The 15,051-nt window shown below is 29.7% G+C and overlaps 1 protein-coding gene across 1 annotated transcript; it reads right to left on the bottom strand.

Annotated features, from left to right (window-relative positions):
• Nucleotides 1-463: 463 nt before the first annotated feature.
• On the bottom strand, nucleotides 464-2,549 carry LOC125842441 (deoxyhypusine hydroxylase-B). The gene is made up of 2 exons (XM_049521733.1): nucleotides 2,447-2,549; nucleotides 464-1,904 (listed from the first exon to the last, which is right to left on the bottom strand). Exon 2 carries the CDS (start codon nucleotides 1,716-1,718, stop codon nucleotides 714-716), a length of 1,005 nt encoding a protein of 334 aa, XP_049377690.1. The 5' UTR covers nucleotides 1,719-1,904; nucleotides 2,447-2,549; the 3' UTR covers nucleotides 464-713.
• Between the last annotated feature and the right edge of the window lie 12,502 nt (nucleotides 2,550-15,051).

The following is a 15,051-nucleotide window of genomic DNA, read 5'->3' as shown; positions in this document are numbered from 1 at the left end:
CCCCCCCCCCCCCCCCCCCCCCCCACAACCGCGGATCTTATGTCAATTTTGTGAATGCTTGGTGGAAAACAAAATAAAACATTGCCAGATCTGTTATTCTTGACTGCCTTATTATGCTTACATGTTATCTTTAATATGAGAAGGGCAATGTGCCATATTTTTTTTCTACGTCGATAACAGATGCTCCTTCGATTTCAATCTATGTCCTGGTTCAGAATACGAGAGTCAAACTATCCTATTTTTGGTGTGATTTTGGAACATAGAATCTGTGATATTTTTGAAATAAAATTCAGATCTAGAAACTACACAAAAAGTAGTATAAGTCACAATAGTTAACACCTCAAAATATTAAGTGTTTGAACTCTCCAAATATCAAGAGCATTCAATCCCCATACAATACAGCATTAAAAGGGTAGAAAAGAGAGGAAACATCAAGCAGCAAACAACAAAATCAGCAGCCTAATGGATTTAATTCAATATTACTTGATTCATGGTTCACGTATAAAGAGTCCACAAAGTAGCTCAAGTTTAGTGATATAATGTATATTTAGTAGTCCAAAAATGACCTTATGATAAACTTAATTATGTAATCCAACCAAATATTCTAAGTTATGAAACCAGTTACAACTGGATCAATGATAATTGCACAGGAACTGAAATGTCTTCTGAAACCAGCTGGCATGACAGCATTCAAGTGTAGCCAGACACTCTTCCTATGAGACCTGCTCGGCGTGAGGCATCTGCATGAAGAGAAATTCGAAGGATTTCCCTGATTTTTCAAACTCAAGCATGCTAAGAGCAACTTCACAACTTTGTGAGACAATAGGCTCGGGATCCTTGGCAAAATCCACAAGAAGAGCAAGACATTCGGCATCTGCTATAGAACCAAGAGCTTCAGCTGCTTCATGTCTAACCATTGGATGCTCATTAACATCTTTAAGAGTCATAGACAGGGCATCTGAAGCCCTTTTGTTCTGCAACTGACCCAATACATAAGCAACCTCATGCCTTAGTAGAGCACTCTTTGAACCTAGAGATGCAATAATTGCAGAAATAGCTTCCTCTCCTCCATTGTTTCTTAGAGCAAAAAGAGCAGCATAGCGTTCATACATGCCCTTTTCTTCACTCAAAAGAACTTCCCTCAAGTCCTCAACAGAGGAATAAGAAGCAGGAGCAGCAGGGTCTACTGATAGGAAGGGTGATGGTGCCATTGTTGAGGAGCCATCATCAGTTCCTACATTCTTCAGTTCTTTGATTCGACTAAGAGCCAGTTCACATGTCTCCCGGACCTCTTGGGCTGGATCTGAAGCCAAACTTCTTTCTAGAAGTAAAATATTAGTTTCTATGCCAATTGCACCAAGTGCTTCTGCAGCCTCATGCCGAACAATTGGATGCAGGGAGAAATCAAATAGAACTCCTTCAAGAGCAGGAATGGCATCAGCATCTTGCATTTGACCCAGTGCAAATGCAGCCTCATGTGCCAAGAGATTTGAGGGGTCCCTTGTTGCATTGATAAGGGCATTTCGTGGACCTGATCCCCGAAGGTTCCTTAGAGAGAAAAGAGCTCTGAAACGCTCTGAAATTGGCTGGTCTTGGTCCAGCAATCTGTCACATAAAAACTTCTCCATCTCCTGAGAGACTTTAAATGAACTTTTCAGAAGATCATCTTGGTCCTCCACTCCAACTACATTTCCAATCTCACCTACTCTGACCTCCATATATAGCCAAATTCAGGGTTGGAGAACTTCACTGAATAATGTTGGCACTTGGCACTCGACCAAACTTCTGCAAGTCCCCTTCAAGAGATTTATGCGCAGATGCAGGTAAGTGATTACTAAACCAAATTTAGATCTTGAGTCTACTTCTTTTTCACTCTGATACCAACATTAACATGATCTTGATCCCTGCAATTGAAACAAATGCATTAAGACAAAATGAAACTACGATGTTGTATCTGTTGCATACGTATACCCGTGTGTCTTTCCTGCTGTTTTCATTCTTAATATGAAGAATGGATATATATATATATATATATATGAGCATAGAAGAAAGTGAAAGCAAAAACAGAATCTACTTCGCAATAGTTTTAATTACTTGGAATAATAAATGTTAGGATAAAAAGCGTATTCCACACAGACTCTTTCAACTTTCAATGCAACAATCTGCTGAACATTATGGCTCAACTTTCTCAATCAAGTTTATCAAGTCACCAACTTCAAGACCTAGACTGACACTAACAAAATAGACAATAATTATAAACAAATATGAAATCAGTCTGACCATCTCCACAAGGAGAAACATTCATAGTCTGACGAACGGAGTATCTTTCGAAAACAGTCTCTCTATCTCCACGAGGTAAGGTATCCTCTCCAGAAAACAACGCATCAAATTGTGAAATCAAACAAAAAAAACCACTAAAATAGATTATGGTAGAAGAAAGACAGACCTGTGATATCATTAGCTCTTCCGGCGAACTCTACGTCGGCGATTGGAGGGTTAGGGCTTGATTTTGGGGAAGAAGATGTAGACGGCGTGTTTTCTTTTTGTTTGGAATGGAAGCACGTGAACAACACGTGATTAGATTCTATTCCTTTTTAACGCCGTCAGTCTCAGTTAGAATTTGGACTTTTTTCATTATTGGAGGACCATTAGTGATCTAAATTAAAGAAAAAGGATGATTTTAGTTCAGAGTCCCAAAGATAAAGGACCATTTTAAGCCTTTTTCTCTTTGAAAAGTACTAGAGTATAATTTATAACAAATGACAATTTAAAATATTTTTTAAAGAAAGATTATTCAAATTCACATAATTGGCATAATATAAAAAGGAAAAGACTCAAATATATCATCAAATTTTGAGAAAATGATCATTTATGTCATTCGTTAAAAATTTCGTTTATCTATGTCATTTCTATTTGAGAAGAGGCTCATTCATGTCATCATTTACTAACTGAAAATTTTGAAATGACATAGATGAGCCAAAGTTTCAACGGATGACATAGATGAACTTTTCCTCAAAGTTTAATGGCATATTTGATCCTTTTTCCTTTAAAAAAATAATTGAATTAATGACGTGACCGGATCATAATTGACCACATGTAAAAAAAGATTTTGAGAAACAAAACTCTTTTTAGTTAATAAATAATGGTATGGATGAGTCTTTTCTCAAACAGAAATTACATAGATGAGCCAAACTTTTAACTGATGGCATAAATGAGTCTTTTCTCAAAGTTCGATGACATATTTGAACCTTTTTTCATATATAAATATGTCTTTTAACTTGGCTCAACTAACATTTATGCCCTCAAACTTTGGGTGTGCACAAATAGATACTAAAACCTGTATAAAATTGAACAAGTAGGCATATGTGTCCTAAGTGATATAATACACGTAAGACACCACGTATGTTATGTAGGACGAATGTGTCTATTTATTCCATCTTATATAAATTTAAGTGTCAATTTATGTATACTCAAAATTAAAAGATAGGAATATTAATTAAAATCAAATTATAAAACACGTTTATATATTATGTCTAAATTCTGTGTAAAAGACATTCTTCAATAGCTTATTCCCAAAAATTGTCTAAACGGCTCCAAGAAGCTTTTCCAAAATGTGAAGTTAGGGTTTTATTCTCTTTTTCAAATGTCTTCTACTTCTTACTAATATGTATATATTTTCTATTTTAGTTTGTTTGTTTGGTTTTAATTTGATACGAAATTTTTTAAAATAAAAAAGACTTTTAAATTTATTGTTTTAAATTAAATAAATATTTAAAGTATCAAAATATCTGTTAATTTTGTTATATCAAATATATTTATTTGAAAATTTAAAATTAAAAAATTGTCATAAAAAATGCAATCCTTTTTAAACGAAATAAAACTAAAAGTAGAACAACCAAAAGATTTTATATATATATATATATATATATATATATATATATATNTTTCTATTTTAGTTTGTTTGTTTGGTTTTAATTTGATACGAAATTTTTGAAAATAAAAAAGATTTTTAAATTTATTGTTTTAAATTAAATAAATATTTAAAGTATCAAAATATCTATTAATTTTGTTATATCAAATATATTTATTTGAAAATTTAAAATTAAAGAATTGTCATAAAAATGCAATCCTTTTCAAATGAAATAAAACTAAAAGTAGAACAAACAAAAGATTATATATATATTATGCTAACCTTGGAATCAATTCGATGGGAAAATGTGTTTTCCATAATATTTTTTTCTCTCCATAATAAAATTATATTTATGTTTGCACTTTCTATGAGTAAAATAGGAAGGCGCTATATTGTATGGTTGATAAAATTCCACATGGCAATCATCTAGCCATGAATGAATCAATGGTGTCCGCGAATAATGGGCGAATATTTTTTTTATTCCCTACTTTGAAGTCATTATATTATTGTTTGGGAATATTGATTATTTTATTTTTTTGGTTTTCCATCTGTTCGAAGAGCTCCGATTAAATCTGGATCACACAAGACCTATTCGGAGATGGCGCTTCCAACAAGATTTTCTTCATATTCAGAGCTCGAACCCGATACCTCTTATTAAGAGTGAAGCACTCTCAACCAGTGCACCACAACCTATGTTGGTGGAATATTGATTATTTGAAAATATTATCTGCTATTCTTAAAAGATTTAATTTTAAAATGACTTTTCCTCCCTTAAATTAACCTACATATAATTTTTAAAAAAATCATTTTTAACTCGATATTTGATACTTGCTTTAGGGTTTTGATTAATTCAAATCACATATTATACCAGCAGCCTCACTAAAGAAATAATGCTTCCTATCAAGCTTTTTTTTCTATTCACGAAGATAGATTCTAAAAACTTTGATTAAAATTAAAAGAATCCTCTATTTGTTCCATCATAACATAACTTTTGATGGTTTTCATTGGCGAAGCTAAAAGCTCATATACTGATTTCTCGTTATCTTATAATTAAAGGCATAAAGATGTAAATGGGTATGCTCTCTATCTTTTTTATGTTTTTAGAGAAATAAAAATAATGTGTAACTATTTAAGACGATATTTGAGTTAATGAATAGGTGGGTCTCAATTAAAGTATAAGTTTTTGGCTAAAAATATCTCTAAACTATACCCTCAACTTAAACTACATCCTTAAATTACTTTCTCAACAAAAAAACATGGGAAAATGCATAAGTACCCCCGCAGCCTATGCCCGAAATCCCAGAGACACATCTAACCTTTACTAAGGTCCTATTACCCCCCGAACTTAATTTATCTATAATATTCTACCCCTTTTCAGCCTATGTGGCACTATCCTTGAAAAAAATGTCAACATGCGCTAAGCCCACAAGATAGTGCCACATAGGCCAAAAAGGGGTAGAATATTACATATAAAATAAGTTTTTTTTGTGGGGGGGGGTAATAGGACCTTAGTAAAAGTTAGGTGTGTCTCTGGGATTTCAGGTATAGGCTAGGGGGGTACTTATGCATTTTCCCAAAAAACATCCTCTAAGTATTTGAAACTTGACAACTTCCATCTCTCTGTTAAAATTTGTCAAAAAAATTAGCGAATTCCACACAAAAACATATACAATTCATTCTATTCTCATAAAAAAAAATCTATGATTTTATTACTTGTTGGAAAAAGCTTTCAAAAATTAATTTTTTTAGAGACCCTTGTTTGCTGTTAAAAAAATAATGTTAGGATAGTGTGAGTCTACGGGGAGACATGATCTGCTCTTCTCCTTTATCAACAGGATGGTGTTGGAGCTTAATTTTACACCATCTTCACCTTGGAAAGTCAAAATGTCGTTAGATCAATAATTTTTTTGGGGGCAAACTGATAGTTGAGGTAATCAAGATTCAACTAAGTTTGATGTCTAGTACTCGAGTTTCGTATCCATTGTTAGAAGTAAAAGTCTCCGACCGACACCACTTTTTGCGGATTCAATGAGAAGAAAATATTTCAATTGAGAATTTTTTTTATATCAAATCAAATGAAAGTAAATAAAAAACAAAATTGTTAATTAAAGGAAGACAATGCAAAACGTTGTTGCTAAAAAAAATCACAATATTTTATTTTAGATGTATGTAGAATGAACAAAATTGATTTATTGGGAGTGATTTAGGGACTTTTGTTGAGAGTTGTGTGAACCGTACATATTTTTGTGAAGAATTTGTTAATTTTTGATAAATTTTAACAAAAGGATGAAAGTTGTTGAATTTTAAATAATTGAGGGACGTTTTTTGTTAAAAAAAATTATTTGAGGATGTAGTTTAAGTTGAGAGTATAATTTAAGGATGTTTTTGGCCAAAAATTCCTACTTTATATATAATACTATATCATCGCATGTCAAGTGGCTTTATTTCTGGAATATATAATATACCCTTTTAGGTAATAACAAATTCACCTAATGCAAATGATATTAATTGTAGGATAAGTATTTATTCGTATTCAATATTTATAATAAATTAATAATAGTATGACATGTGTCTTTTATCACCTAACAAGGGTTAATCAATATGAATTTCACTCACATATTACTTCATCATGATAAAATACATATATATTAATTTGATATAAATATTAAATATAAATATTTTTTAAAATCTTAAATGGGACAATTAACTTTAAAAGGGTCAATTACCCTATGAATAGGTGGGAAGTTTGATGATAGTAGCATTCCCTCCTTTTCGATTTAGGCACGGTTTAATTTGATATAAAATTTAAGAAAAAAAAAGTAGAATTTAAATTTTCAGGTTTAAAATACTCCTTAATAATTTGTGTAGCTAAATCATCATATTAAAAATAAAATGAATATTCTAAAGTAAAACTATTTTTAATTATAGAACATTGATAATTTTATTGAGACATATTAAAAAGAAAAATATGCCACAAAAATTAAAACGAAAATATTATTTTAGATGAAATTATATTGTGATTTTCTAAATTTCTAGTTGAGGAAGAAGACAAATTTCTAGATTTGATTTCAAGATTTGTCAATTTTGTACTATTTCAAGCAACAATGGATTATGCAATCACGATGATAAAGTTTAGTCAACTAATTTCTGTCCTTAATTAATTAATACTTATATCCCACAAAAGCTATTGGAAAAAAAAAGATATTAATTTTCCATTCAATATTTGATTTTGTATCGAGGTCCATGATTAATTCAGACTTTGTTGTATAAAGTGGGAGAAACGTTCTTTACCCCGATCAGAATTTCGCTGCAAAATCTTTTGATTAAAAATAAGAGAATTCTATAATTCTTCCACTACATTTTATAATGAAAAATAAAATTTGCTTAAAATTAAAGAGGACTTTTAACCCAAACTTTAGGTCATACCATTAGGTGTCGTTTGATATGTGAGATAAGTATAACAACTTTGAGATAAAATTTGAGATTACATTATTTCATAACTGGTATAAGCTATTAGCTAATCTCGTGATTATTTAGTGTCACCATTTATACTGAAATGATGAATTAATATCCCATATGAAAAATAAAATAAAATAATTTCATTGAATATCTCATCCCGAATACCAAACAACTCTTAGGCTGCAGCTTTTCCAATAATGCCATGATCCAAATAGAAAGATTGTCATGTACAAGTACACCAAAGGATAATGCTGAAAAGGGCCCAATTTTATTTTCTTGGCCTCAATTGACTCTTATATAAGTGGAATGCTCTGAGCTGTGAGTTTGATGTTATAGTTGTAAAAAGTTTAGTTTTTTAATTAGAAGAAAAGTTCAAGAAAGTTTTATGCAGACAGTTAATAGTGGAATTCTCTTTTGAAAGATGTGATGTGATGTTAATTTGTCACTCTCACTTAACTCCCAATTTTGGCATTAAGAAAGTTTTAATCTCGAATATATGAGGTTAAAATTAGGTGCAATTTATTTTAGATATACTTCTATTATATTTAGGTGGATTCGTATATATTTGAGTCTCTCGTTTGCCTCTCTCCTTTCTTGCTTGTCTATCTCCCTTTTTCGCTCACCTTTCTTCCTATGTATTTGTATTTCAGAATGTACCTATAATGTATCTAGTATTCTAGATATATGTAGTTGTTGTGATTCACATGTATATGAGATGCATAAACTATCTCGTTCACCTCCTTCCTATCTCACTCGTTTCTCTTCCTATTTCAGTGTATGTGGTAGCAAAATTACATGTATCTAGATGTATATGACTTGAAAATATGGTATAAAATTATATTAATTAGTGAGACAATACGTAATTATTTCAAAACTATAGAGAGAATTAGTAAATATGGTAGAGATTTCTGTATAATTAGGTAGTTTTTCCATAATATTATTCATATGATTTTCTTTTATAACATATGAATCTCTTAGATAAAGATTTTTTGAGCAAAAATATTAAATGGTGGTTTAATATAAAATTTTGTAAATTATTACAGAAGTTAGAGATAGTCAAATATTTTCTTTTTATCTAGATAGATAAGCATTGAATGAACAAATATTAGATCTAAGTCTAATGTCATTAATTCCAACCAATAATTTTTCAAAGATCATATTTGCAGACTTATAAACATAAGAACAAAATCTAATTAATATAGATCTAAAAAGGCACATTTATGTAAAATCAACCCCATTTTTTCCCTCTCTATCTAAGCAGCATATCTTAGTTGAATTCAATTTTTTAAAGTAAGATCTTTATTATTGTTTATTAATAATAATATTCCATGAAGATCACAAAATATATTTTTGAAAAATTAGGTGTCATTTTTATATCAAGAAATTTTACCAAATTTTGTCAGTAATGTGTAGGTCATAGAAATTTTATACCAAATTTCTTTTCTGTTTGTCTTCTTGTTACAATTGATATGTTTCCTTTTAGTTAATGGCAGACCATTGTATCCTAATTAGGTTAAGTTGCCTTTTTGTCTTCGTAAATATATTTGCTTAGAGGTGAGGTATTGTATTTGACATTAATCCACTTTTAATTCCATATCACCTCTTTCTGATCATATACCACTAATTAACCTTCATTTATCTATATTGCTATATTTTTAAGAAAATAAACAAGGTTTTACATGACCTAGATGTACTAGCAAAAATAACTAGTTTTTTTGTTTTTTCACTAGATATCCAGTACTCATATTGAAGTTCAATTAAATTTGTATTCGCACCGAGAAGTCCCAGATTAGAGAGTAAAGCACTCCCTAACAAATGCGACTTTGTACCCAGAGAGACTCGAGTTTGGGATTTCTGATTATGGATGAAGGAGTACTTACCACTTCATCACAATCCTAGTAAAACAAGTGAAAATATATATAATATTAATTCAAATATTAGGTACTTACCTTTTCTCCTATTTTTCAATGTAATGGCCTTGGGCTATTCCACTTATATAATTTATTTTTAAGATTTTAAATTTAAAGCTCCATTTTTTTTTTTTCCAAAATAAAATTTTCTCACTCATGTTTTTAAGTCATTAAAACATAAAAATTAGTTGCAATTAAAACATACGTCTTTTAATACAATGATTAGACAAATCTCAATGAATACGTTGAATCTTAAAAAGAATAAGGGTGAGTATACTTGCTCATGAACAACTAGCCATTGAATTTGAAAAGGAGTTCACTTTAGATCCAATTGCACCATGAATATTGGCTTTTCTATTTATTATTAAACAAACACAATTGGTGAACTAAAATGAAGTTATAATTAATAAATTAACTCTATGTATATATTATAGGAAAAAAATAGGGATAAGTTTCTGAAAAATACCTTAACTTTGGTCGAATTTGGTGTTGCGATACTAAACTTTCATGAGGACCTATTACCTCCCTAGACTATTTAATACCGTATTTTAAACATATATATTTGCCCATGTGAACATAAAAAATAATACAAAATTATAAATAATAATGTGTCCATGTGGGCACATATATACCTTTAAAATACACTATTAAATAGTTCAGGGGGTAAAAAAATACGGTATTAAATAGTCTTATTATATTCTTTATTATATTTTTGGCTCCAAAAATTCTTTCACCATTAGTCAACTAGCTAAAAAGTGCTCTCCAACTAGTTAAATATATTTTTTTAAAATACCCTTCTGGCTAACGGTTATTTCATAAAAAAATTGTCCAAATTTATTCTTTCCAAGCAACTTGTGTTGTTTGATTTTTTTTTTTTCTATAATTGTGGTGTTGGGGTTAACTTATACATGCACGATTAATTTTTACCTTTATCAAGCATATATATGGCGAGATTTTACCCATCCCTTTAGACAGATGAGAAGAAATTATCTAGTAATTTTGTCTTTGCTAATTAATATTCAAATTTAAAACTTATGATTCACAATTCATTTCATTGATTACTAAGCAACATCCTTGGCACGTACTAGGAAGAACTCATTATCAATTTATATATATATATATATATGCATTTTACCAAATTTCTATATTTGTCTTGTGGTTACAACTGGATCATGATATATGTTCCTTTTGGTTGATGGCAGACCATATCTTAATTAAATCAAGATCAATATCTTTGTAATTTTTTCCCTTTTATAATTTGTGATTGATGGATTATTGCTAAAAGCAATACATAACATGACAAAAACTTAAATGCTGTAACCTATTACGTATAAGTGCACTTTTTGTTTTCTTTGCTTACAGGTGAGGTCTTGTGTGTTTGACATAAATCCACTTTTAGCTCCATATCACTTATTTGTGATTTTCATTGCTATATATTGGTTTGTGATCACACACCTAACCTTTATTCATTTACGGAAAATGATCAAAAATATCTTTAATATTTGTGATTAGAAAGCGTCAATGTTATTTAAAATTTTATATATATGCTCCAAAGCAGACAATACCTTGAGAGTTGCGTTTGAAAATAGGTTATTTTGACCTATGTTCTTCATATATAATTGTAAACATAAATATTCTTTGCAAGAGAAGGTGACCATTTTCATTGTATGGTGGTAATGTTGCTTAGCTAATCCAACTTTTGATATATATTGCACCATGAATATTGGCTTTTTTTCTATTAAATAAAAACAATTGGATGGACAATGAAGTTATAATCATTTCCTATCAAAATTCTGTGATCTTCTTCCATATTATATTCAACCATGAGATTCATGTGACTCCCCACCTGTTATTGAGACGAATTCAGAATTTAAAGTTATAAATTACTATAATGATCTTAAGTCGATATATATAATAATAACCGCGTTCACAGTTAAATATTTATATATAGTAACTTGATGATCTCTAAACAAAAACATAAAGCGTGAGTAGAAGCTATAGATTTCACGTGAATCCGTAACTAGCTATAAGACTAGATCCACCTTGACCCACTCAATCTCATGACTCTCCCTAAAAAGTGAAAAAGAACAAACTAAATCTTTTTGTGCTGGATGCCATTATATATGTTTTTAGGATGTTTCAAGTCCTTTGTGATTTCATGTATAGAAAGGACAACTTGAGAAGAAGGCATGTTGTGAGTGATCCTTGCACTTATCATATATAGTACTTGGATAGGCATGGAATTATTTTATCTAATTTCTCTAACTAAAGGAACCATAATTATTACTTCTGTTTCAATTTACGTGAATCTCTATTTAATATGACACGAAATTTAAGAAAAAAAAAGTTTTAAAAAGGTTGGTATTTAGCATGTTCATTGCTTACAAACTATTTTAGTAGGACGGAGGATGGAGATGTCATTCCTCACGTTTATCGTTGTCCCTAGACTTCACTTTTTCGACAGAACTTGTATAGTTTTAATGCCCCTGCTCCTATCTCCAAGTGTATAATTCATCGATTTACTGAGTGACTTTTTCTTACCTCAGCTAGTGTTGGAGTTCTTATCTTACTACAACAAATTTGATTATCAGGGACAAATAATTTCGCCATCTTCGTCGCTAAAAGTATTATTTAACTACAAAAAGAAAAATCGTCCCCAAATAATGCTTAAACATTTGTGACAAATTTATTTGCCGTAAAAAGTATATTTTTTTAGTTTATAGTATGCTTTGTCACTAAAAAGGTTATTACTATAGACAAAATTATATCATCGCTAATTATTTTACTTCAATCAGTGACGACATAAATTGTCTCTAAAGTTATATGTATTTCGTAGTTGAACAAAATCTAATTTCGTCACTAACGACTATATTTTATATTAAAAAAATTATTTTGTTCTTAAATGTATTAATTAGAGATAAATTTATTATTATAAAAAATATTTATGTTCCTATTATCTCCCATCTCAATTTTTTTTAACCTCTCCCCCGGGAGGGGCTCCCACATTATGCTTTCTTGGGGACTCAAACCCACAACCTTAGGGTTGGAAGTGAGGAGTGCTTACCATCCGATCAACTCTCTCTTGTCTCTCATTTTTATTTTATTTTTAACTTCATTCACTTATTTCAAATTTAACTTATGTAGAAATAATATATTATATGATTATTTATACACATACACAAATTTATGAAATTAAACACCCACAATTCATTCAAATGTAGATTATATTTTAACTAAACTATATATTTTTTAAAATATCTTTAAATATATTCAGTACGATTCAGTCATTTTATTTATTTATTTTTATAAATTTTATATATTATTCAGTACAATTATAAATTTATATAAAATTAAACTTTTGATTTTATTAAAAAAATTAAATAATCAGTTCAAGTCGATCAGTAAATCAATTGTTTTAAAAAAAACATCGATACTCATAGCTATAGTACTTCATCATAATATATTTGGAATTCTAGTTGGTTCATTTCTTTCATTTGTGCTTTCATTTTTTAGTTTATTTCAATTTTCACACTGATGGAAAAGATTAATAGAAGTTAATGAAATATTTCGCATCTTTGCAAAGTCTAAGTTTGTAAATCGATAATATCTTTGTATAGTTGCTCTACGTACGTATGTGAAATTACTATTAAATATGTACATATTTTAGGCAAAAGTAAATAGATCGACTTAGTCTATGCAGTTTACCAATCACAAATCAATAGACACGCTCAAAAATTAGCACCAAGACTTGAGGAATTATTTTTTCTATCGTCTTTATCAATGAAAGTGTATCAAATAAAAAACAAAAGTGATAAACCAACAAATATTAGCAATATCGTGGTAGAACCGTAACCCACTCAGGGTACTTATAACCTGGATTGTATTTTTCAAATGATGTATTTTACAATTGCATAATTTAAGAAAATTGATGACTTGAACTTTTTCATTTTTTACAAAATCGACCAAATTCGTTGATTTTAATATTTTCCCTTGCCAATTAACGAATGGACTCTGTCTATTTCTTATGAAGAACTTGAATTATTCTTTTTGTAAGTTGTCACTTGTAATTATGAACAATTGTAGCCAAAAAAATTGTATTTAGTTATGAATTTTTTTTGTAGCAAATAGTTGAATTATTCACTACAAATTTTAAGTCGTTGCTATTTAACACAACATTTTGTGACAATTTTTTTGTTGTCACTAAATCACTGATTGATTAGAGACAATAAAATCTTGGTCACCAATTATTTATATTATTAGTGACAAAAATAAATGTCATAGTTAAATCTAAATTTTTATAGCTAAAAATTATAATATTTAACTACGAACTCTAATTTGTCGATATTGTAACAACATATTTTTTTAGATGAAATTTTTTTGTGTACAAAAATTAATATATTTTAAGACAAAATAATTTGTCATGAATTAGATATATTATTAGTGACGAAATAATGGGTCACTGATAACTTCAAATTTGTGACTAACACTACTTAACAAATGGCGCCAATTAATTTTTTGGTGGGAAACTTTAGTGGACAAAACTTTGCTACGGATTTTTATGTTTCGTCACTAAAAGTATGTGTCTCATATATTTAAGCACGAAAAGTAAATTTTGTAACTAAAAGCGAACAATTAGTGACGAATTTGATGTTGTAGCTAATAATTTCGTAGCTATATATCATATTTGTTGTAGTATCTTTTAAAGCCATATCCGTCTTTCCCCTTCTTTGCTTATTAAAAAAAAGAGTCTAATATGGAGAAATTTTTGTTGGAACTGCTTCACCCTTAACCAGAGGTCTCGGTTCTATCCCTGGGTATGGAGAAAGTTATGTTGGGAGCGCCACCTCCAAATAGCCCCTGCAGTGCGCGATTCGAATTTAGTCGGGGCTCCAAACACCAGGTGGGAAAAAAGAAGCCTAATTAATATGACTTCAAACAAATGAGAAATGTCCTTTTTATGGTCTCAAATCTAAGATTTAAAGTTTATGAAATTTTCTAAAATAATCCCAATTATTTAGTGTACAATACTAATTGTGTTTGCATTCAAACAGAATCACATAAATTGAGACGAGATTAAAGAATTAAGAACGTTAAGCATATGATGTGTCACTATTAGTTTAGGAGTATCTATCTCATTAAAGCTATAGATACTCAAGGCTAATTGATCACTAAGCTAACATTAGGAGAGGTGAGGAATGAGGTCAATGAAAAATTAATTAAATTCCTAGTTATATAGTGCCCCCACTTTGTTGAAATAATAATAATACTTAATTAGTAAAAGGCTATTAATATATTCCCCTTGAGTGCAACTTAATCAATCACCAATAAGATTGAAAAGCTCAAAAAATTCCACTTCCCCCTAATTCTTTTCTTTAAAATAGTTAACAGTGTATATGCTTTCCCACTGTGTCAAATCTTATTATAATGCAAATCTTAATTATTGGAAATTTAATTCCTGGTCTCAATCATCAGAGTATTTTTAATTAGTCTAATCCAATTTTTTTGTATGATCCTAAATGAAACTGGAAATTTGGACTTATCTAGAAATTGGAAATGTTGAAAGGAACATTTACCACTCCTTATTTGTGGTCGAGACTCAAAAAGTTAGGTATAGTCGAGCGGGTTCATCTGAGCTTTATTTTATAAAATGTTATATTATTATATATGATTAAAATTATTATTTTTAAGTATATAGTAGATGTTAAACCCCTTTAACTTCTTTGTATGTTTATTTGTTCATATTTTAAATTTCTTAGTAAAAATTTTGCCTCC

The sequence above is a fragment of the Solanum stenotomum genome, chromosome 10, assembly GCF_019186545.1.
Source record: "Solanum stenotomum isolate F172 chromosome 10, ASM1918654v1, whole genome shotgun sequence".
NCBI classification, from domain to species: Eukaryota; Viridiplantae; Streptophyta; class Magnoliopsida; order Solanales; family Solanaceae; genus Solanum; species Solanum stenotomum.
This window is presented reverse-complemented; position numbering and strand designations above follow the sequence as displayed.

What these genes read in the sequence shown, in the direction of transcription:
- LOC125842441 (XM_049521733.1), bottom strand. Translation starts at nt 1,718, where the DNA reads ATGGAGGTCAGAGTAGGTGAGATTGGAAATGTAGTTGGAGTGGAGGAC.